Source organism: Antrostomus carolinensis, unplaced genomic scaffold (assembly GCF_000700745.2).
Source record: "Antrostomus carolinensis isolate BGI_N321 unplaced genomic scaffold, ASM70074v2 scaffold13585, whole genome shotgun sequence".
In the NCBI taxonomy this organism is placed as follows: domain Eukaryota; kingdom Metazoa; phylum Chordata; class Aves; order Caprimulgiformes; family Caprimulgidae; genus Antrostomus; species Antrostomus carolinensis.
Window position 1 is genome coordinate 4,181 of NW_010314339.1, and position 25,960 is coordinate 30,140.

The following is a 25,960-nucleotide window of genomic DNA, read 5'->3' on the forward strand; positions in this document are numbered from 1 at the left end:
AAACAACTACTTCTCTACAGAACACAAAATTATGTGAAGAAATCCATCAGAAGACTTTAGAAGGGCATTCTTCTGGTCTGGTATAATCTTGCCCAGCACAGAACAAATATGCTCCGTTAGGATGTAACTAAGAGATTGAAAAAAAGGCACCTAACACCACGATTGACCTTCCACTGGCAAGAAGATTTTATGCCAGCAGCAAAAATAACAGCATTTGTGACCTGTCTACCTTCCACTGAGACCAGGAAACTGCAAATCAAACAGCTACAACTAGTACTGCATCGCTCCTTTACCCCCACCTCTACAGCAGCTTGGCTGGAAAGGAGAAAGGCCTCACTAGTTCCTATCCACAGTACATCTTCTGTTAATACTATTTCCAGACTGCCAACACTCAAGAACCCAACCAGATCTGGGTTAGAACTAAAGCAACACAACAAGTACTTACAAGGGAAAGAAGATATCCTAACAAAGGGAAAAAAGATCCACGATTTAGTGAGCCTAAAAACACCAAGTCAGGGACCAAAATATCAGTCTTCAAAAAACCAGCTGCTTCTCTTCTTCCTCTTACCCATGATAAAACTACTTCTTTTTTTTTTTCTGAAAGCTTGATACACTACATATTAGCTATAATTGCATTAATCATTCATCAAAATTATGGAAATTTATTTCCCCAAGTAAATGTCTTATTATGAGAGATTATTATTTTATTCAATAGGCATCTGAGACCAGGCCAACAGTCCCCCAACACATAACACACAGTGTAGAAAATCCTCATGTTCAGTAGGAAAGCTAAAGCAATTTAGCACCTGAATTAATAAACATTTTATTTAGGAAAAAGATGACTTTAAAATGGTGGACAATAGTTTTCCTGGAGTAAACACTGACTGAGTCTAAGTTAAAAATGCACGTCTACTGTACTTAGATCTCTGAACATATTAAATTGGAGGTGTGGGTGGTGACAGCAGGATGATATACATGAGGGATACGGAAGGAACAGTGGATCCAAAGGTCAGAAGATAAGTGAGAAAACTAAAATGAGAGAACAGAGGTCCAGCCTACACCCAAGCTATGTCTGCAAGCGTGACTTGCGAATCATTTTTCTCAGCTAGTCAAAGCCCTCAGTGTTCAATGTTTGCATTTTTACAAATATTTTTACAAGTATTATTTATCTTTCTCAGAGGCTAATTAAGATTTACCCGCAAAACAACTACTTGGATGATAAAAAAACATTTACTTATAAAGAACGTCTGTGAACAAAACAAACCAGGTCTAATTATGGTCTTCTTGCCATATTTAGTCATAGCTATGCAAGAACTGTGTCAGGTAATAAGGCTAGGAACAAAATGTATGGAGGGGAATATGTGCTAGTATCCCAGAGTACAGGAAACAGGCACTGGTTTGGCTGACCTCATTCTTCAGGAGCGTTCTGAAATCGTCTGTCACAGTGAAGGTTCCATTACAGCAGCAGCACAGCAACAGAGAAGGGGTTCCTATTTATTTACAGCATCTTTAAAAGTGCAACCCCCAAAGCAATTGACTTTATAGTTTATTATTCCCTATCACCAAAGTTATAGGCAATCCATGTCCTGCAGTATCTAATGCCTACGGTAAGGTAATCAAATTCTGTGAAGGCAAGAGGGAATCTGAAATCATGTTGATTTTGAACATTACACTTGATCCAACAGTGAGCAGCATTCAGCATCCCTTATTTAGTCTGACATTTTGTTCACCATACTCTGATCATATTTAGTACTTTTTATGTGTGTAATTTTCATAGAATCATATAACATTTTGAGTTGGAAGGGACCTTTAAAGTTCATCTAGTCCAACCCCCCTGCAGTGAGCCGGGACACCTTCCACTAGATCAGGTTGCTCAGAGCCCCGTCCAACCTGACCTTGAATGTTTCCAGGGATGGGGTTTCTACCACCTCTCTGGGCGGCCTGTACCAGTGTTTCACCACCCTCATTGTAAAAAGTTTCTTCCTTATATCAGCTCCATCCATACCTTGGCCTTCCAGAACCCATCCCTACAAAACCAGGCAGCATCCCCATGCTCTTCCCAGTATTCCTGTCCCTCCTTCCACTGCCTGTGCATCTCCTTGTCCTTTAGTTTGACCAGCAGGTCTTGACTCAGCCACGCCAGTCTCTTGCCTTCCTTTCCTGATTTCTTACGCCTGCGGATCACGAGTTCTTTCACTCTATGGAAAGCATCTTTAAGGATCAGCCATCTATAGAGCGGCTAGAAGAAAACTATCCATTTTGCCAGCTGGGTGGGGGGGGAATTGGGACTTTGTCATTCAAGCAGAGAAAACAATGATTTGGCACTACTTGGAAGACATGCAGAATATTTTGCTAAAACAAATCAGCAAATAATCATCTTTTATTTCAGTGGCAAAAATCCATTCTGTTTATTCCACGGGCTGTACAAACTACTTGCTACTATACATGTATATGGAAGTTATCACCTTCATGCCACAGAAACATTTTTATGAAAGAATGCCGGAATTCTGAACTAGAATTCTGTGTTAAAATTCCACAATAAACTCCATGTGAGGAAAGTCCTCATCCCAGAGAAGCTGCATATACCTTGTTTCAGAGATTTAACATTAAAATCAGATTAAGTCTCCACAGAGTATTTTACTTCATTTTGAAATCTTTCAGCACATTGTTGGGTTTTTTTTTGTTGTTCCATTTTGAAGGGAAAAAGAATGAAGCGATAGTGTAAATGAAAGCCAACCATTTACATCCTATTTCAAGAGGTATTTTGTCACTGTAACATAATTCAATGTAACAGGCTGCCAATCAACTGCAAAAAGCTTGCTTAAACCTCCTTCAGCTAAAATTGTCTTTAAAGTGAAGCAGCCCATTGAAGGGCAAGAGAAAAACAGTAGGCATATTTTTAAATATCTGATCACATGTAAAAGCATGTTTTTTTAAAATATTTCTTCAATGATGGACAAGATTTGAAGACTTTAGTGATGCAACATCTACATTTCTTCCTTCAAAAGAAAACATATACGTTACCATGCCATGGTCAAAAGTGAAAACGCCAACGTCACGTCCATGGTGAATGTGATTCCGTCTGATAATGGGATTTCCATGGTTTTTAACCCAAATCCCTGCTAATGCATTATTGGAGATCTCATTGTCCTCATATATTCCCTGGGAAATAAAAATGTAAATTAAGATGGGAATCAAGAACCGTAAACAATTTTATTAAAGAAATTGATATAGAAAAATACCTGTGCATGGTCTGTAATATAAAGTCCAACATTTTCACAGTCGCTGATGTTACAGTGTTTAATAGTAGGACAAGCTCCCTGGCCACTAACACATACTGCAGAGCCAACTGGAAGAAAACAGTACAGTTACCATAGCTTCAAAGCATAGTGTATTTATAAATAGTCTGGCAGTGCTTTTGCAAGAAAAGTTAGCGTGAAGTGATATTTTAAAAAGTTTGGCATGCACAGTGTCAAAGCATTGCGAGCCACAGGCAGAAAAACACTAATGTCATAATTTTGCAGATGCAAAAAACGATGTAGGAGTTGCTTTAAAAAAATCACTCTGCCAAGGTTATGCAGCTGCGTACGATTGCCAGAACAGACAATAGTTTATATAACAGTTGATGCTTATGAAAGTTCTCACTCATTTATTTCCCTGTGTTAGGCCCACGGTATACTCACTGTTCACAACAGACAAAGGACAACAGAAATATAATAAAATTCTATACTAATTAATGCCTCATTGTACTTCCCTTTAAACTTTCACAATCCAGTACTTCAAAGAGCCCAAACAAATAATAGCTTTGTAGCGTATGAAGACACACTGTCTAACTAAAGATGAGCAGGAGACAAACAGCACAATCTCAAGCACAGAACTACACATCAGATACCAACAGGTCTCTTCCCAGCTGAATTACAAAGCTCCCTTCCTGCAGCTCCTTGGATGATTTCAGCTGCTATTTATGCTATTACCCGTAAAACAAACTCTTTTCAGGCAACTAGGACTCAAACTGCTCAGGACTTCATTAGATCAGCTCAATTCTATGTACTCTATGAAGTATGAAAACCATGAAGTATGAAAACATGGAATGTTGTGGCCACTAAAAATCAATGGCAGATTCACAGTGATTTCAGAAAGGTAAGACCTCATCTGGCCTACGTGACACACGTTCCCCATAATTACACATCACTAAATAAGCAAGACAGTACATGCTCTATTAGAGTTTTCATTTTGCCTTCTAGCACAGTACCACAAAGACTATACTGCAATCATTCAGATTCATTTACAGAGTTGGGTTTTTTATTTTTAAATCCTACTGAAATTATTTTGATTGTCTCATCTGACCTTATGAATAATACAGGCTATAATAATTGAATTAATTCCTGTTTCAATTCTAGTAGCAGGAACTTAAGCACATATCTTTTAGAAACACATTTAATTTTGACTTGAATATTTCCAGCAACTGAGAAACCACCATAAAGCTCATAAGCTGGTTACAGAGTTGTTACCCTGTTAATTTACACTTTAATTGCTCATCTGAATTCCGCCAGCTTTAGCACCCAGGTTCTCTTTATGCCAGTGTATACCAGCCATATCCAATGCATGCACGTATTTAGTGCAAGCAATTTACTCCTTCAGCCTTCACCTTAATAAAGTAATGAATTGCAGTCAGTATGTTTTTTGTTACAACTGAATTTTTCTGCTTTATCTTTTAGAAATGATTCAATGAAAAGTCCTAAATTTTCAACATGTTGCTATGGACACCAGGAAAGAGCACTTTATTCCAAAGCAGGACTAAGCAGAGGTGTAACAGTCTCTCTACTGCTGCTCAATATTCCCACAGGTACAACTAAGGATCACATCAGGTTTTTTGGCCACTTGACTACACAAGGGCTTATATTTAGCTTTTCCCAGGAATCCAGGAGGAAGCCAGGAGAGATGTTTATGGCTTAAAATGAGGAACAAAATCAAGTTGTGTGTTTAACTTCACACTTGTCCACGTTACTGTGAGTATTGTTTGAGAGCCCACCTTCCAAAAATCACACAGCAACCCATCCTCCTTGTTATTTAGAACACCCTAAGTCTAAGTCTCATCCATACGCATTTTTTCTTCTCTGCAAGTCACTGATAAAGTGGCTTAAAGTCAAGAACTCATCTTTGAAAGAGCCACAAAGAAGTCATTTATAATTGCCCTCAAAGTTATTTTTCATCTATATAATGTGTGCTCTGGTAATTCTGTAAAATTCTAATGTTCTAAGGCACTATACATTGACGTAAACTATTTTTCAAGGATCGTGTAATTATACCAGGACTGCTACCTTCTTTTAGCCAAAGAAAGTCATCAAATATGCTAACAGCGTGATGCAACCATTATAATTTTCTGTAAACACAAATTCGTTTGCTTCAATCATAAATTTTAAGTTCCTGATTGATAAAACCCCCACATTTACTATCTCATTATTCTACCCAGGATCAATAGGCAGCACTACTTGCCATACTTCATCCTGTTTAGTTTCCCCCGTGCTGCCCCCCCACCAGGGATATACACCATCTCATCCAGGTTTCAAGTTACCATTGGTACATAATAGGAGCCCAGAAGATTTCTTGGACAGTTCTTTTTAAACTCCTGCATGATTTTAGAATGTCTATTTTCACAGCTGTTTAACCTCATCCATAGTTACTGTCAAGAGCAGAACCTATTTCATTATCCCTCTAGGGTATGAGCACATTTATCATTCTTACCTATTCTCATTAAATATGGAACAAAAATTACACAACACTTAGCCATTCAAACTCTTCCATTCTATGATGGATCAGCATCACTGCTAAAACTCCCTCTGTTCCCCAAGTTAAGACACAAGCACTGACTCTTCTAGACAGATGTCATATTTTGTCTTGTTTATCAAGTTCTTTTGGTGAGGCAGGGGAATATTTCATTGGGGCGTTTGTATTTTGGAGGGAGTTCCCACAGCTTCCTGCAGTTCCTAGTTTCCTATTTATATTAAATGCTAATAACTTCTCTTTTCTTGTATTTCATAATTGCTTTCACTCCCCTTTCCTCTACTTCTTCTGGTGACACTGAGGAGCTGTGGATTTTTGGGAACCCAGTGTGATGTTCTAAAAGCATATCTCTATCGCATTTTGCTTGTTTAAATGAAAGCAATCTTTATTCTGACTCACTTCACTGGACTTCATTATTGATTGTGTGAATTTCTTCCTTTTAGAGTACCAAGCACATGTATTTACTGGTTTAGGCTTTATTTTGTTTACTCAGAATATAATGATTGCACACACTTCAGCAATACTTAAACAAAGGCACATTGCCATCCACTGCTTCTTGTATCTCTCAAGGTGAGGACTAATACAGATTTCTTCTACAATGGATGCAATAGAACCTCTAGACTCAGGATCTTGCCATTTAAACTTTATTTAAAAATATTTCAAAGATGCTTTGGACTGGCAGCAAGATACCTCCAGCTTAAATCACTCACACTTACATAGCTCCCATCTTTACATATTACATACATGAAGAACTTTACATATGACAGAATGCAGAAATATGCTTTAATGCAATTAGGAGATCTATAGAAAGGGTATCAAGCATGTGGTAGGAAAGGGATTTTTGAATGCTTATGGATCAATATTTCAGAGATGTCACTGACTTGGAAACATTAAATGCCTTTTCTGGCAGACTGCCATTCTTCCTCCCTTTTTTACACACACTCAGTACTTCCTGAGTAGGTTACAGCAAGGCTCAGTAGGATTTCAAAAAGTCAATAAAAATTAATAATCAATAAATTATGATAGTACAGCCTAGACACAGCCTTCAAAGCTGACTGGAAGTTTTAACTTCGGAGAAGCAACAATATAATGCAGTAAGCATTCAGAAATCCAGAGTACTGAAGACGGCACAAGCCCTAAATTCTCAGAAATAATCTTCCATAATGAAAAGTGGTAATGAAAAAAAAATTATCAAAGCTTAATTTTAATACACAATTTTCACAAAAACATCAAGGTCTACTAGCTTATCCATAAGCATATGTTTCAATATGAAGCCATGCAGCTCTTTATAACCAAGCTGAAAGTGGTCTGAGAAATGAACCTAATTCCTCTCATTTGTTATCAGGGTCCCCAAATATTGGTATATAGGAACTACCAGAATAAGTTTTCTTCGTATACTTCAATTTCCCAGTATTCGGCATTAAACAAAGAAATCAAGATGCTGAACACAGCTAGCTGGTTGGGGTTTTTTTTTTTTTCCCCCTCTTTTTTAACACTTCCCCATAATTAGCTGATGTGCCTCCAATAAAACAGATGGTGATGTGAAGCACAGAGCTGCCCTGACCAAAAGTGAAGTAGTGTTTTATAGCCTGAAACCTCCAAGAAAGAGCATATCTTCCTCTACAAGGCACAGACAAGTAATCCTTCCACCACTCTTATTACAGTTGCCTGCAGAACTCCCTCTTCCACAGTTCACACAAGAAAAGTGTAGTTTTTATACCTACTTGAAGATCTCCTTGTTTTCTTGCCTTTACATTGAGCTGAGCAACCTTAATTCACAGCCTGCAGTGTAGATCCATTCTATTTCACCAGCTGAACTTAGGTATAAAAAGTTCATATTGCCATTTCCATGAAGAGACTCAGTATCCTAATTCCCCTCTACTTCTTTCTGACACTCCAACTCCATTTCATCTGGTTGTGTTCAAACACATTAAACTTGCCATGTCTCGTGTCTAGTGATTGCAAACTGCCATGTCTTCCTGTGAGCTCCCATCCAGCTTCTTACTTCCACTGCTTCTGAACCCTTCCTTCCTGGATCTAGACTACTAATGTTTCTCAAATCAGGCAGGAGAAATTCCTCATTATCTCTGATGGTGAAGTGAGTCTGACTTTCCACACTATGCATTTCTTCTGCTTCTACAGCTAGGAACTCAGAGTATGTCAGATCATTCCACTCGACAGGAAAGTGAACTTAGCTTACCAGTTACAGCTCATAACTGTTTTAATGCCATAAATCCCTATACTGCATATTACAACCTAATGTCAAAGTCCCATGTGTGTCCCCTTCAAATGCCCTATCCTGACAGCTACAACTCTAAATACCAAAGTCAGGTAAGTTTATATAAACTGTCACTCTTCAGGTTTTAAACTAACTGCCCGGAGAGCCCAAACTGATTCAAACAGAAGACCAAGTATACATTATCACAAAGGTCTTGGACACAAAGAAGTTGCTGTAATACTGCAATTTTTAGGCAAATAAGGCTTACAGATCTGTATTAAACACCTACATCAAAAAAATGAAATATGACAATAGTGATCATAATCAATGTGTGCTGCTTCCCAGTTAGTTTAGTAACTTTAAACACAGTGTTAATTTCAAGCAATAAAAAGCCCACTAACCCGTACAAGTACTTCGAATAATACAGTGATCTATAATTGGACTGCAGTTCACGGTAATCTCTAAGCAGTGGTGCGCATTGTGGTGCTGAGCAGATTTGTCATCAGGGTTGAACTGAAAAAAGAAGACAACACAGAAATGCAGTATTTATTTAACTGCTCAGGCATTAAAATAAAAGTATTAATAGCCCTGCTGAGGTTTGAGATTCTTACCCTGATTGTCATATATCCAACATAGGCATCTTCGGAACCTTCCATAAAAACGAAGGTGGAATCTCTAGTGTTTTCTATTATAACTTTATCTGCTACTTTTCCAGGTGCTGTAAAGAAGACATTTATTAAGTTTTAGTTTATGCCACTGAAAAAAAAATTCCTCAGAAGACTCAGAGAATTCTGTTCAAAGCAGTAAAGGAAAATGAACACTATTCTTGGCACATGAATAGTCTTCATGTCAGAAGAATCTTAAAACAGAAAGTTTAAAAGACAATGGAGAAACTAGTCTTTAACTAAGACAATCTTACACCAATTTAATATCTAGCACCACGAGAAAAATCATCTCTTATACAGAGCTAGTTTTTGACTAGTTATTACAAACAGAATTAATCATTTAAACATGGGTATCAGTTTATAGGCAGTGTAATTCTGTTACCAAGTACAATTTATTTTGGTATTCTAAACCCTTTTATTACAGCTAAATATAATACATTCCATCACTAGTTTGAATCAATTTAAACAACTACTTAGTAGTCTGTTTATGACCTATGAGTGACCTCCTCATGCTTCTCAAACATAAGATTCAGAGTTTTGAATTGATAGCCTCATTACCCCTTAGAAGAAAATCTTATAAAATTGGATTGAGCTATACTTCTGGAAGTATGTACAGAAGGTTTCAAAATGCTTCGTTTGCAAGTTCCCCTAATCTGCATTTTGATTTCCTAACAGCAAGACTCTGCTCTATTCTTTATCCTTAATCCAAGGGAAGGAAATGTTTACATTGGTATGGCAACAGCCAGCAGAGGGAGCACAAGTTAACAACAGTCTTACATCGCTATGAAAACCAATGATACTCATCCACAAGCAAGATAGCTTGTTTGATTCAAAACTGCACATTACATATGCAAGCCAGAAGAAGCCTGCCTCAATACACAAAATGTAAATGTGGAAGTTTCACATATTATAGCTGATAACTTACCAGATAGCAAATTCAAACCATTTGCAACTCAAGACACACAAACGTGACCAGGTATTTGCCCTAAATTCTGCATTACTGAAGAGCCTACACACGGGATTTCTCACGAGCAGACCTTTTTCTGTTGTCTGTTGACACTAGTACAGACAAGTGGTATGTCCTGGTTCTTTATCACTCAGGCTTCTGAAAGGTGTCAGTCAGAATGAAGCACAATTTACATCATTATACAGCTTGTTCTCGCCACCTAAAAGCCAAAGCTCTGCTTTCATTGCTGCAGATCTGCAAATATTTTATGGTAGCCTCTCTCTTCTTCATACCACTATTCGCTTGGTACTAGATAACAACTAAAAGAGACTTTGATGAGGACTTGTGTCATCATATGGAATATTTTTCTGTGGCCTGGTAACATTTCTATATATTCACCATGGTGCAAATGCATCGGCATACACTCATCAGTATACTTCAGCACCTGAGAAAGAATGGCACCACAGTATCACAGCTGAACCAAACTCAGAAAATAAATGGAGCCCTTAATAGCAAATAAGAGAGTCATAAATTAGCATCAGCATTGTGTTCCCTCTTAGGGGGACAAGGTAAAACTGCACTTCACACTGAATGCTCTGAAACAATATCAAACAAAGCAGAGAGATCTGTGGAATTCTGCTTGGAGGCATTTGCCACGGGCTTGGATGGTGTTCTCTACAGACATCTCCTTCCTCTCAGCACATGAGAAACCTCTCTGAGTTTGGGAGGTCCCAGAATGCCCATTATGGAACATGACAATTAGAAAGACCACTGCATTTAGATAACCCCAGGAAAAGGCTGAAGAGGGAAGGGGACTTGCTCAAACATTAGTTTCCTTCTAAACGCATCAAAGAAATTTTCTGCAACATCCTACTGAATCTTTGCAAGAGAATTATTCAGAGGAATATCTGTATTTCAGCTTTTGGCTTAGACCACTTTACAAAAGAGAAACCAGTAAGAAAGGGAAAAGAAAGAGAGGGGCCACTAATTTTCTAATCAAGCAAAACATAGCTCCCAAGAAGTCTATGTGCTGAAGTCTAAGGGAGTCATGTTCCATGGGATCAGAATTCACACTCAGTTGAAGGACCAAGATGAGACCATTCAGAAATAAACAGAAAGCCTAGAATAAGGGACTGCATAAAGAATTAAAAACTAACTGGATGTTGCCTCAGAATTCTTTTATTCCTCAAAAGGAATAAAAAAAATTAACTTTCCAGTGCATTAATAGAAAAAATAGTAACTAGATACTGCAGGAACTAATTGTGGCCCTCTTCAATCGTATCAGGCAAAAAAATGCACAAGCCCTTTTAGATCTTGCAGTCTGTAAAATCTACAGCAAAGAACACAGCTCTAAACTAGTCTAAAATGTAACTTTCAGTTCAAAGATGCAGAATGGGTATTTAAAGAAGAGTTCAGGTATGTGAAAGTTCTCTTGCACTCCAAAGTAAAAAATACATAATTATGACAGTCTTTACCATTTTTAATTTTTCTACCTTTAAAATATTCTTCTTACTGCTTTTACTAATTTTTTTCTTGATTAGAAAATCCTTCAATAATCCTTTTTTCACTTGCACATTACTCAAGTGAAATGGAAAATTAAGGGGAAAAAAATGAAAGCTGTATCTCCTAAAATACAGATAAACTCCACATCTCCAGCAAAGATTCTTGGATCAGGATGCATGTCTGTACAACTGCTGAAACTCAGCTATTAAGATGAGACACTGTGTCTTGAGTGAGATGGGCACTCCATGGAAGGCTTGCTGCAGTAATCAGACACCCCCTTCCCAGCCCTGGAAAATTCTGTCCACTGAACCAGATGCATCCACCTCCTTACACGACCTCAACTCTTACTTGAAAGTTCAGATAAGCCACAGTACTATTAACACCTCCAAAGGCTGCCGTCCAAACCTGACTCCTTTCCCTAGATTCAAGGAAAGAAATAAATAACCCCAAAATTAAACAGAACAAACCTAGAATACCAGGCATTATTCTGCAAGAACATTTTGCTTATATGAGAAAGCAGAAGCTTCCTGAAAGCTTGAGGTACATAAAGCTGCCTTGCTAACAATGTTGTGCTTCCTCAGAAGTCATCAGAATAAACTGTTAAAGAAATTTGAGTAGAAATGTGGAGAGATTTGGTGCTGCCTTAATCCTACCATTCCGAACAGAGAAGAGGTAGTTCTCAAAAGGCTTAGTGGCTCATTTTAATTTGTTTTCTTTTCCAGACAAATGAAAACTGACTCCCTCTACAATGTCACTGACCATTCAGTGGAGAAAGTCTGAGGAAGTGAAGTCAGCAGTGCCAGAAACCGAAATATAAATACATCTAGCATTTCTGGATTCCTCTTGGAGGTTTTGTTCCCCAAGACAGCTATTCTGTTACAAAAATACACAACGCAGATCTCTTGCTTTTGAAGAATGGCACTTAAGATAACTGTTTTTCTGAATAACAGGTTCCTGTGGAAGGGAGAACAGCGTGCCTTTCAAAACTTAAAAGGAGCCAGAGAACATGCAGAAGTCTAACAAAATATCAAAGACATTGTTTCAAGTTTCATGAAGTAATTGTAAAGTTTTATATCTTAGGACAGTACTGATCCAGTTTCTTCTGGATTTTAAGCACTTCACAAATATGACTTGCCCTATTTGCACTGGCATCTATTACTGCCATCCCCCATCTGAAACAGAAGCCAGAGTATTTTGTTATTTGCCTAAGGCCACATCTGCATTAGCAAGCACTGCAGCACAATTTGAGTGGTACTACAGAGCGTAACAGTACTGAGGATCAGACATCCCCACCACACGTGTTGCAGGTCAGGGAGGGTAGAAAAGACTGACTTTGGACTAGTCCTTGCCAGGACCCTCTGACTGACCATACAGCTACTGCTAGAGCGCAGTAAGAGTATTCCATGACCATGCCCCTTAAATTAGTCTCATACAGAAGGAATCCAGTTTGTGCTCCAAAACCTCTCCACAACACAAACCAACGCACTGTAAGTGGGGATGTTCAGGACTTCAGAAACGTAGACATCAACTGACAAACTAACATACTAATGCAGCTGCATCTGGCAGATCCGTGGGGACAAGTTTTAAGACTTTTAAGACTGGAACAATCTGGCTGCATTGCTCAAAACCATTCTCACTGCCAAAGCTGCAAAACGCAGGCAAGAAGTGCCAGAATAGGCTCACTCAAGAACAAAGAGAGCTCTCAGAAAAAGCATGCAGCAGGCAATTCACTTTTGGGTCACCCCATGAGCAAGAGGTCCAAGACGTCCTAACCAAGATCTCTACCAGACATTAAAACACTCTAAATTCTTACCACTCTGTCGTGCTACTGGGGATTAGCATGCTCACAGTAGGGACAGGAAAAGCAAACAGCTCCACAAGCACCACAATCTGCAGCCAGGTGTGTTATCTTATATTAACTTTCTAAACCTTTCCTATTCTGAAAGTCTTACTTCTTTCTCCATAAAGGTTCTCCTTTAGAGGAACAGTTGAGATATGACCAGAGCAAGAATCTCTGGTCTCAGAATCTTTCTGCTGGATGCTCTCATTTCCATCCTCAAGATGGAACTACAATGCTGAAGAAAATGGGACAGATACTAATTTGAGCTTGTTCCCACTGCTGGATTCTACTCTGGAGATAGGTTATATATAAACAAATTTCATAAGAACCACCTGAAAATTTCAACTGCAGTCATGTAACTGAGTATACTTTCTGACAAACTCAATTTTTTTTTTTCTCCTAATGAAATAAAAAGATAAATAAGTTACTCCAAGAACTAACAAGCAGACAATGGTACTGCAGTCAGAAGCATCAGCTACTTTTTAGTTAGTGACACTTGTACAGAAAATACTTATTTACTAGACTGATGAAGGACAAGCATTTAGACTGGATATTTAATGCACCAGAATATCTCTGTAATTAAGGTAGTAACTAATACAAGTCATACTTTGAGATAAAGATTATCTCAGTTTAAATACCTGCACCGATCATGGTGATTGGAGATTCTATATATATCCATTCATCAGTATATATACCAGAGTGAACAAAGATAAGTCCATCAAAATGAGCTTCTTGAACTCCACCAAGAGCATCCTCAATGGTATCATAATACTAGAAGAAAAACGACAAGTTTAGAGAGAAATATCCATGCAAAGACATGTAAATATTCTTAAGAACTGCTTTAGAAACATACCAACATATTTTCTCTTCCTTTGTATCTTGCAGGATTACTGTAGAAGTGTTCAGCAAAACCTGGCTTTACATGGGCTCCTTTGTACTGAAACAATGAAAATCGTTTAGGATAAGCTTGCAGATAGGTGGATCTGAATGCATAGACAAGAGACCTATTAATCTCCTAATTAACAAGCCATTTGCTGATACAAGTTTGTGCCAGGAACCAAAGACCATATTCTGTCCTCTCATATTAGGCACCCAATTTGAAATGGCAACACCAAAAAGTCTAGGCCTGAGAGAGTGATCAACTAAACCAAGAGGTTAACCTACTTACAAAGCCAGAAGCCTCTAAACTGACTGAAAAGCTTTGTGTACCTTAACCAGTCCACAACAAGTGTTATTTACATCTTCTAATCTTCTAGCAGCTTGCCACAAAACAAACGGTATTTATATGGTCCTATACCTTCACTTTTGATTGAGTACTAAAGAAAGATACCAAATCAAGTATTTGTCCTCTACAAGCTTCAGAATTTCATTAGCCAATTACGCACAGCATTGTGTAATACACTCACCTTGATATCTGAAAAATATAAGTAAGGGAAATAAATATAACGCCCAGTCATTCTTACAATACCTTTGACACTTTGGATTAGGTGTTCAATCACATGTCTTAAAGGCAACTTGTTCAGCTCCAGACATGTCAGCTGTAAATCACTACTTAAGCCCAAGTGATATTATCAATATGTTTGGTTTACCAGAGGAAGATGCACACAAATCTGATAAATAACATGCACACTGGTTTAATAATATACGACAACAGTATATTTGAAGTTTATTTGCGAGCCACAGACCATGACAATCTCTTCCACAGAATTACAGTGATGCAAAACGTGAGGAAAACCCAAGATGGAAGAGTTGGATACTCAAGCACTCCACTTTACCATGATGGGTCACCCTAAAGTGTGCCTCAAAACAGGAAACAGCTTCAGATATCCCCCTTTGCATCACACAATACAAGGATCTCTCTCCACCTCCTCACTCCCATCATCTTATTTAACATCTAAAAAATAATTACTATTGTCAGCTACATTTCGGAGGTTGGTTCTTTAAACTGGAATATAAATGAATAGTACTGTTACCAGTTGCTGAAAGCTTTCTTTCCAGGGATTTGGATGTTCATATTCTTCTGGATTAATCTGATAAAATTTACCAGGTTCAGGATGCATCATTGGACGAGTGTACTCAAATACTTCCATATACAATCTTTTCCTGAGCAGAAGCGTCAAACAGGAAAGAAAATTAATGTATTTCTGATTCCTCTTACGTTTTAACATAACACACCAAATGTTAAAAACTTGGGTTTTTCCAACAGCATTTGCCAGTCTGCGACAGCAAATTTGACCAAGATCAGTACCAACCGCTTTAAAACGCTTCCAAAACAACTTTTCTGTTGGACTGACTTCTGTGTTTTTCTAAGAAAAATTCTGACATGTGTTTCACAATCCAAGCAAAAGAGCTCTCAACATGTAATTTCCATGAAGAAATTTAAGCAGTTAGTGACACTTTGTGGAATCTGAGTCTAACAGATTAACTACAGCATTGCTTTAATGCTTAGGAAAGCTCCTAGCATAAGAATAACAAAATTTAAGACAAAGTGTGCCACCACCATCTCTTCCTCACCTTGCCAAAAAAAAGGCTGAAAAAATGCATTTACAGAGAACAAGTGATGCACTGTATTTCAAAAAGATTCACCAGTGGAGAGACTACAGTGGCTTAAAAAGAAGAAAATAGCATGTGAAGCACACAACAACTGGGTCCTTCTGACTAGTGCCAGAATACAAATAATTGCAGTGTCTGAGCCTGGTGATATTAAGCTCAGACTTACAGGATGCCACTGAACCTCAGAAGCTGTAATTCATCTGACAAGACATCCCCAAAACCATCTTTAGGACAGGAAAAAAGGCATTTTTGTGATGTTATACTCCAATGTTGTTATTTTTATTTTAGACTTGATATTTGTTTAAAAAAAAAACAACAACAACAAAAAAAAAACCAGCCTAAGAAACATGTTGGCTTTTCCCTTACAAAAAGTTACTAATTTAGACCCCATTTATACAAGCTCTCAATAATCCAGGGGTAGGGTGGATTCATATGGGGGAAAACAAGCCTAAGTATCCAACCATTAAACAAAACCAAACAAAAATCAAACCAGCCAACCAAAAAAAATCTAAGTAACTCTAGACTAAACTTGCATCTAACATTAAGAAATGTGTTGTTTCTTCTGTGTCAAGTAACAAAACCACCACAAAAGCCTGAAAAAGGTACAAGAGGGGAAGAAAGAAAGGAGTGGCTACTGAAGGAATTCATCTTTAAAAAAAAAAATCCATTATTTAACTAGTATCTACACTGTTACTAAAATCAAAAGTTTTACTGTTTAAAACATATAATCAGATATTCTTAAGTAACAAGTAATGCTTAAGTAAACCAGACGTATTAAAAGTACAATTGGTTTTAATTCAACTAATTACAACCAATATTTCAATTTTTCTATTGTACTGGCATCTTCTGCGGCACATCTAATATTTCTCAAGATAATAAGGAAGAGCTTTTCACTTACCACAAAATTGGATCATTAGCCAGCTCACTGAAGCGTTTACACACACAAGCTGCTCTACAGAGATCCTGCTCCAGCAGGTAGGAGAAGATCTTCAGAACCACTTCATCTGGCAACTTCTCCTGAAGATATTGTTCTGCAGGTGCTGCTATTAAACAGTAATTTATATAAGATCATTGACATATTTAACCAGCCCAAATTCTGACCAAAATAGATCACCAACTTGTCATTTGAAAGATTCCCATTTAAAATGCCAATGATCTCAAAGCAGTTGTTTGTTGTTGTTTTTTTGGGGTTTTATTTGGGTTTTTTTGTTTTGGTTTGGTTTTTTTTAAGTACATTTCATCTAAATCTAAAGTCAAAAAAAAGAGGTAAATGGTTGACTCTGGAGTTATGTAGAAGGTATAGACTTCAACTCCTCTTTCAAAACTTTTTAGTTCACCTTTTCTGTTGGAGGAATCAACCCGCACACAACTGCGGACCTTAAGTAGGCTACTGTGCATGTTCCAGATATACTGGCTCCTCACTGCTATTAGCTTCATTGTGGCTCAATTAACCCTAGTAGTACTAGTAGTAGTAGTAGTAGTAATAATAATAATAATAATAATCCAGTCCCAAAGTCAAAATCACTGCAAATGTTTTCAAATACAGAAGAATTTATTCACAAGTAGTCAGTGTCTGGAAAAACTACTAGTAAAACTTCCTTGCTCTCCCACAATGAACACATTAGGAAAAAGGACATATGGGATGCAGGAAACCAGTAGCCAGCCATAATTCCAAGGTCTCCTCCTTCCACTAACTCCTATTTATGCTCTTTCTTTTAAAATGAAAAAAATCTAAGTCAGAAGAAGTGTTAGCCTTGCCAGATATTGTACTTCTTGAGGGAGGTTTGAGAAAGCGACATTCCCGTATCATTGTGCAGGGATGTGACTGCACTTTGCTCTGCTCTTGGGCACGTGCTCACTCTGCGTGTGACAGTTCACACGGGAAACCCTCATCTGTAGTTTGTGTTCTCACAAGATCCTTCTGCGGCAGGTATCCTCACAGCAGGGGAGCTCTGTCTGCACAGGTCACTCGTTTGGATATGTCTCTAAGATTCCTTCTCTACGCAGAACCATACAGAACAGCTTCCAAAGTCCAGGGGATTTGCATGCAAGGCATTAAAAGCTCCTGCTACAGCCATAACACAATTACGTCCGTGTAATGCCCCTTGCATTATTAATTTTTTCCTAGAACATCTGAACCTAGGGAGCAATAGGATCGTGATTTTGCCTACTACAGGAAGACTACTAAAGTGACCCACAGGAAGATGACTTAATAAATTTGAGGGAATAACATTCTGAAAAATAGTTTCCATGTCAGATTCCACACACACAAAAAAAAAATCCCCAAGTCTTCCCTGGGCAAAGCAGCACAAATAACTATGTTGTTTACAGCTATAAGAGAGAAAAGATGTGAACTGCAAGGACCAGAACTGTGGCTTTTAAAAAGATGTTGAACTGATCTACAGACCACATCACCAGAACCCGTGTACTATGACAGAACCAATTAAGGCTGTTTTACCAGGGTACACGCTTACATCTGTGGCACCAGCTCCTTGCTGTAGTTCACTGCAAGCTACAGGAGTGCTAGCATGGGTGCAGGAAGTAGACAGGAATGAATGTCCAGAAGCTGGCCAAGACAGTTCCCCTCAGCAGCAGTATTAAGGCCAGATTAAAAAATTATTTTTATTAAAAAACAAAACAAAATTTAAATCAGGCTCAAGCCAGTAAGTTAGCAAAACTAATAAAAAGCAAGTAGTCTGGAAAGGCCTTATGCTGAAGAGACACTTGGGGAGCATATACCAGCAGTCTACAAGGTGAGCATGGCTGGGCGTCACCAAGATGTGTAACCTGCATGATCAGTGCTGGTTTTTAAAAAGGTCCTTTTCCACTGGAGATAAAGGTTCCTTCCTGTGCCAAACAGCCAGCAGCATTTCATTCTACAGTCCTAATTACACTTGAAATGCACCACAGGATAATTGGACATTGCTTTTGAATTCATCTTTTTCTGGTAGCTTTCTGGTTAGATGAGGAGATGAGTCTTCTACTGCCTTACAACCGAAATGTGATGTTGTGAACCCAAGGCAGTAAATCCTCACAAGCCTTCCTTCCACAACCTGTCTTTTCCTTTTAAGACACAAATCTGAGGCATACAATTTGATCTTCTTCCCAAGACATTCAGATACTTCCCTAAACAACCTGCAAAACTTTTTCTTCCTTTAAGTTTAAATACATTAGGACTTTGATTAAATTTTTATCAAAGAAGGGAGTTTACTAGTATAGTGCCTCCCACTGCTCAACAGTTCATACCCCCATTTTCCTCCCTAGGCCCTATCCCCAAACGAAATTTGAAATCCAGATGTGTTTCCTTACTGTAAGGGGCAGGGATCAACTTTGAAAATATCAAAAACCTTACTGCAATTAAAAATAAATAAAATTCCACAATAAACTCATCATCCTCTGCAACTTTTCAAGTTTTATTTACTTGGAAACTCAGGTACTGCTTGCAAAATGAAGATGATAATTTTACAGGTGTTTGCTAGACTCACCCGCTTTTACCCAAAATCCTGTAGAAGAGAGAGATTTAATTCAAATTGCCCTTCTCCTCAGTTAAGAAGAGGCTGATTTAAGATGTCTCCACTCAAATCACTGATACGGTGATTACTAAGTGGAATTCTCCAGTATAATTGGAAAAAGCTAGTTCACTTAATGTGAAGACTTAAATCTAGGTCCAAGAGAGAACTCCCTGCTTTTGTTTTGTAAATTCACACTTCACATTTTGGTTATTTTTTAGTAATCTGTCAAAACAAGGATGCATTTAATATGTTCTTCCTCCCAGTTTACAAAAATAAGCAGTTTTAAAGGCTTGTCTGGTCATCAAATCAGAAACATTTGTGTGCTGTTACCCCTGACAGTTTTATGCCTATTCACAAAGTGAAGGTTAAGTCTGAAATGTGTTCTCTTATTAAAAAAAACCCCAAACCTGACAGTTTTCCAAGTAAGTGTTAAAAACAGACAAGAATAAAAACAAAAACAAAGTGCAAGAGGTCATCGCCAATCTTTAGCTTTGCCCTAACCTAAGCTGACAGTTGAACTATTTATGATTTTAATAAAGTGTTAATATATTAGACAACTGAAAATTAGAAACACAGTTGATTATGTCATTCTGTTTCCACAGGATGTGCGTGAAGCGAATTCAGTTTCGATTTTGATCATTTAGCAGATAGAAACTAGTACAGTTTCTAAGACAAAGGGCAGGGAAAGCTGCCTGAAAGTGAATTACCTTCTTTGTACAAAGACCAAGAATGCCATCCTGTGAATCCTGAATTGTAAATTATGTCTTGTATGGATACCTTTTTTGTCCACTTTAGTGGGGAAGATGGAGACAAATAGCTTTTGTTCCATAAGGAGGCATTTAGTAAAAATATTTTCTTATTAAGAAGTAGAAATATGTCAGAAAACATAGCATGTAGTGTTCTTGGAAAAATATCTTATAAATCAATAGGAAAAGTCAAAAACACATTTAAAAAGGCAGTAAGTTCTGTGAACTATGAGCTGTGCCTGTACATCATGTACGGAACAGTCAACGAGTGATCCAGTAACCCAGAGTCTTCAGTGTCTACTGCAAGTGAAAAGAAAGAAATTACATGTCTCTGAAGTCTTCCAAAGATGGTTAAAAGTCAGTAAGAACCCCTCAGTATAAAAAGGATATGCAAATGTAGCGATCTTAAAGCAAGAGAGGAAAAACCTATGCAGTAATAAACAAAAAAAGAGTATGTCAAATGATTAAAACCCTGTATTAAAATGATATGACAAGTGGTACTGAAGACTGAAATATCCTGGTAAATGGACGCACATATTTACAGTTGAGTAATGTAAGGAAACAGTCAGAATACACTGAATTTCAACAGTTCTGTAAATCAAGAAATATTATATTAGCATATGGTACAAATATTTGGCTCAATAAGATCTAAAGTTGTAAATGTTTTCTACAGATGTCAAACAAATGCTGAATTTGTAGGTTCATCAGTCATTTGTGATGTAAGCAGCACAGCTCCATCATACTTCTACTTGTCTAAATTTTTGGTTTCTTCATTTTTTGTACTCTATTTAATGAGAGTTTAAGTGAAAAGTTATTTACATATTTTCTATAATGTGTTGCTTTCTCATCAAGCTTCTTGTATACTCATTAACCTTTCTGTCTCAGGATTGAAGAACTCATTGTCCCCTGCAGAGACCACTGGAGGACAGGGTTGCAAATAACAGGAAAAAAAAAAAAGTCAGTATTTCAAAATTCTAAGGAGTTCTTGACAGTATCCGAGACTGTTCCCCCCCCCCCCCAAATCTGAAATAGCAACTCTGTCTCAGCAGCACTAATTCTGAAATCAGTATTAAAATAAGGAATAGTCTACTGGTTTTCCAACTACTGGCTCCACTCCAGCTAGAAACTCTAACTGACTGGCATTTCTCCTTTCATCTCCGTCAAATTTTCCTCAGCTCAGAATCCACACAAGAAGGAATGGTTCTCCTCCAAGAGATTTTCCTGTGCTTCTAGTCCCACGCCTTAATTTCATGTACAGTTCTAAAATAAACAGCTATATGTTTCATATGACACTATACAATCTCCACTGGTAACAATCCAGAAAGTCTCACGCTTACAGCTCAAGTCACAACAGCTATCATTATTTATGCTCACAAAAAAAATAGGAAGAAAAAAAAAAAACCTCACCACAATCAATACTTGCACAAATTTAGAGGAATATCTCAACAACTCAAAGAAAAAAAAATAACCATCATCCATACTGGGAAAGAGATTAATAGAAAACAGGTAGAGAAGGACACTCCCTCGTTAGACTGTGACTGGTCTGAATACAATCTTCAAAGTACAATTATAAAAATCATTGTTTACAATTCCTCTGGTAATTCTATGCTGGAGAAACCTCCACAATCTCTGTACTCTCCCCCCATGAGCTCAAGAATGTAACAAAAGGAATGCACAGTGAAAGTGTGGAGAATTCCTTTGGAAATTAGTGTCATTCATGCCTTAATTTGTACCACAGGACTTGAGTAAAGTTACATATCATCACTAAAGCAAGGAGGCAAGTAAAAGTGTAATGAAAAACTCGTAAAAAGTGAATGACCTTGAAGAAAAACTAGAAACTGTCAAGAGAAACTGAGTCTCTGACAAGAGGACTTTGCACAAGGCCTTCAGATATCAAACCAGGAAATGAAACTGGAAGTGGAATGACACAGGCTGATATTCAGTTGGTTCTGGCTATTTCAAGGATGCAAGTCTGAGGTTAAATGATTCTTAAAACAGTTGCAGAAATTAAGAATTAATCAAAGTGGTGGGAGAATAAAATAGTGGGGAAAAGAGACAAAGGGCTTTAAAGATAAAATCTACACTATGGAGAAGGTGAGAAGCCAGAAAGAGCAGACTTCAACAGAAGCCATGAAAATGGACTAAAACCTTTTTACAGCTGCTCAGTTCTAATTCACAGCATTAAGGGAGACACAGACAAAACACCCCCAAAAAAACAAACAAACAAAAACCCCAAGAAAAGCAGCAAAAACCACATCAATGGGAGCTGATGAGCATTGGTGCTGGATTTCCAGGGAAAAGCAACAGCAGATCTCCTGGATCTAAAGAGTGTATCAGGACAACAGCACATCAGAAGACAAAAAGGGGGAGAAGCAGAGAGACTGAAAAATGACGTAGAAAAAGAACAAGTAGCATATGCGTGCCTGTCCATATTTGTGTGCATGTGTATAACGTGCACATGTACAAATAAAAAATGCACACACATATATACACACAATATAATTATTTACACATATATTGTGTGCATGTGTTTATTATACAATGTACATATACTATATATATGTGCAAAATATATGTGTGTAGGTATATGTGTATTTTTTATTTATAAACACACACAAACTCTCTCCCTCTCTCCACAATGAAGTGCTATAATGACATACCAAAAATCTCTAAACAACATACTGGAGCAATCCACCAATATGAGAAAAGGTAAATAAGTCTAGTCAGAGTGCTGCACCATTGCAGCATTACTGCTTCTTACAGCAGCTTGGATACAACTACACAGCACTGAGGAGAATAAAAACCAAACAAAATCAAAAGCAAACTAAAAAAACCCAACAAAAAACCAAACCAACATGCCTGCAGTAAAGCAGGCATACTAAAGGACTGGATTCTAAAAATTAGATTAAAAACATGCTTCCAAATTTGAAGTTCAGAACAAGTTTGTAGTTGTTTTTTTTTCACTACTGTTTCTTAGTTGGAGAACAGACAGGAAAAATAAGTTTGGGGGTGCGTTGGCATGTATGTAATGAAGTTAAAACATCTCCACCCCTCCTCCTTCACCCCCTTTTTTGTACCAAAAGTTATTACCTGATAAATCCTGGGATTTCCCAGATACTCTAGCACGTTTAGCTCTGTGACCAAAGTTTTCAGTAGCTGAAGTGGAGGCACCCTTTAATGAAATAAATAGGAAGTAGTTCAGTCCTTAGGTAACTTATGAAAAGTGCTAATTAGCTTCCTATTCTTGAAACAGTAAGATTTACTCTACAATTAAAACCAAACAAACAATAGTTACCTCCATGCTGCTCTTTGTAGGGCAAGCTGTTCTTTTAGGTAGAAGAGTTTTTCTGCGAAGTTGGTATGGACTATTTTGTGCACCAGGACCTGATTCTTCTGCAACCATATCTGCAGGTACATCATCATCTGTCAATAAAAAAGGAAACTTGCAATTAGAATTGTAGTTGTGGTTTATAGCAAAGAAATGCTACAGGAATTTTCAGATAATACATCCAGGCAGGAAGGTGGGGAGGAAGTGCTAGAGCACAGAGAACTCCTACTGAAAAATCAGAATAGACGCAGCATACATAAAGTTACATGAGAAAGTACATGAGTTAACTTATGTTCTCCGTATGTATATAGCAGCTATGCCAAAAACTGCTCAACCCCCACCCCCCCGCAAAGCCCAGGCTTTTGGTTTCTATGCAAGTATATAATTTACGGTGCTATTAAGTCCACCACCTCATCACCTTAAAATTTTCACCTAACACTATCAGCGTAATAAGGACCACTGCAGTTTTAGTTATTAACCAGATGTTATCAAGAAATCCTTTAGTAAACATGGTATTTAGTACAAAACTCAAGGGAGAGTTTTCCCCAAACATTTCAGGAATAGCACAAGCCAGCATACAATCCTTCTGTAAAATGGAGGTGGCTTTGAAGACATGTGTGTCTGCCTAAATTATACTTTGAAAAGTAAGAGTATATTCTCTCCCTGCCCTTTTAAATACAAGGGCAGAGAGTGATGATGGTCATTTGAAGAGTTCTCGATTTGTTAATTTCAATTTTCCGTGTTCATATATTTATGGAACATGCTTGAAACAAGCAAGGAAAAATTACTTATCACTGCATGCCCTAAAACTGACATCACATAATAAAATTACAAGAATTTAAAAAACGCCAGAACAAAAACCATCCAGAAAATAAATTAAAGCCTAGACCTGCTGAAGTAAAGGGTATACTTTCTGCATATACTTAACTGTGAGAAAGTGAGTTTGGACTTCCTTTTCATTTTAACTGCTTTTTCATTTTTAAACTGGGAAAAATGTGATGTAAAGTGCAGTCAGAGAAGCTGTAGTGTAGAGAAAGTAGTTTTCCTGAATATATTAGGGTGAAGAAAGACTGATGTAGAAAAAAAAAAAAAAAAGAAAAAGAACAAACCACCAAAAACACACCACCACCACAAACCCCCCTACCCTTCAAATATTAAACCAGTCTGTTTAAAACAAAGAAAAGCAATTTTAAAAGTTCTAAAGATTCTCTTATATTTCAAGATCTTAATACCATTATTTTCCTAAGGGTTTTTTAAGTTTTTGGGGGGGTGCTTCAGTTTTTGTTGGTGTTTTTGTTGTGCCTTTTTTTTTTTTTTTTAAACATAAATTACAAAACATCGCATTTATCACAGAACCACAGAAGATCTCAAGTTGGAAGGTACGCATAAGGATCATCAAGTCCAACTCCCTGCTCCTCACAGGACTGCCTAACACTAAACCACACATCAACACAGCCCTGCTGTGCTCAGGCTCAGGGGCTTCAGGCTACAGCCGCCAGTTTGTACTTATATAAGGTTATGCCATCATAGCCCAAGTCACTACCTCCGTGACAACTAATCAACAAAATTCTGAAGAAAAAGCTATTTGGTGTCCTCCTGCTCTTTTCTAGTCCTAATTTTCCCTCTACCTTCGCAGATATTTATAAATTGCAAACCTTGTCATGTATCTTGAACAGATCACAACACTGCCAGGACATCTAAACAGAGGACAGAAACTGGTAAAAGATGAAGTTAGCTAGTAGTATGTGTGCAACTTCACACAGTCAGCTCAGGGCAATCTAGGAGAGTGTCATCAGCTCGTTAATCCACCAGAACACCACCTCTGCAAGAGGTGCCTCCATGATTAGCCTTTGGCAGGTCGAGCTCATCACAACCACAAGGAAGGGACAAGACCACATGACTGGGAAGAACCACCATCCCTTTTGCAGCAACAGCACAGATTTTTAAGGATAGGAGTGAACTGCGAAACTCCTACTAGAAAAATCGCCACTTTTTAAAACAAGAGCAACCTCCATAACTTCAGCGAGAAGCTAGCTCACTCCTCTCCTCCCCATCTGCTACTTATATGACACACCTCACTAGCACCTGAGCACTTTTCTGCCTGTGAAGGATAAGTATTTATGCAGAAAACCTAAAGAACACTGACAGATGAACTTTCCTGTGAAGGAGCATCTGACCCAGCATTGGCATCGTGCACCTGCAGGTTACTGACCCCAGAGAAGACCCATTGCATACTCACAATTCAGTCACCTAATTTTACCCATTTCTTTTCATCTCTGCTCAAAAATACCTTAGCAATTTGCCAAGATATCAGCAGGCAGAAGAGAGAAGCTGCTACAGGAGAGTTGCCCGCCTTCCCTTGCACACCAGAGCGGAAGAGGAGCCGTGGGTCTGCAGTGGGCCCTGCCAGGGGGAATTCAGGCAGCCACCACCAGCAGCGAGGCTCCCTCATACCAAAACACCCAAACGCTGCAGCACCTATCTACTTTGCATCCTCATTTCTATTTAATATCCGATACAGTAGTTATGATTTCTGTTGCTAATACCCCCCAGAAGCACGCTACTCAGGGATTCCAAGTGTCTTGTCTTAGGCCTGTTCCCCTATTTTGCATTAAAGACACAAAATGAGTGTCAGAACGGCTGTGGTTTTTCCCCTGTTCTGGATAGTCCGTACAATACTTGAAAAATGCCACATGAAAACACAGCAAAAGCATAATAAGCAAACAGGAAAAAAAAAAAAAAAGAGAAAAATAAAAATCAAAGCACAGAATTTTGATCCCTCGGCAGGCAATGAAAAGGGCAGAGAGAAACCCCAGTCAGGTCCTTAGAATTAAACCCGTGGAGGCCACTAAGGACAAAACATAT

At 38.0% G+C, this 25,960-nt stretch overlaps 1 protein-coding gene across 1 annotated transcript; it reads right to left on the minus strand.

Moving 5' to 3' along the window:
- Positions 1 to 2,005: 2,005 nt before the first annotated feature.
- Positions 2,006 to 23,182, minus strand: LOC104524667 (F-box only protein 11-like; the record flags this gene model as incomplete). The annotated part of the gene is made up of 11 exons (XM_029084875.1): positions 23,063 to 23,182; positions 22,858 to 22,939; positions 16,408 to 16,552; positions 14,930 to 15,059; positions 13,810 to 13,893; positions 13,595 to 13,727; positions 8,614 to 8,720; positions 8,404 to 8,515; positions 3,243 to 3,349; positions 3,025 to 3,162; positions 2,006 to 2,239 (listed from the first exon to the last, which is right to left on the minus strand). Coding segments are annotated over exons 1-11 (1,380 nt in total), but the record flags the coding sequence as incomplete, so codon positions are not given.
- Positions 23,183 to 25,960: the final 2,778 nt, after the last annotated feature.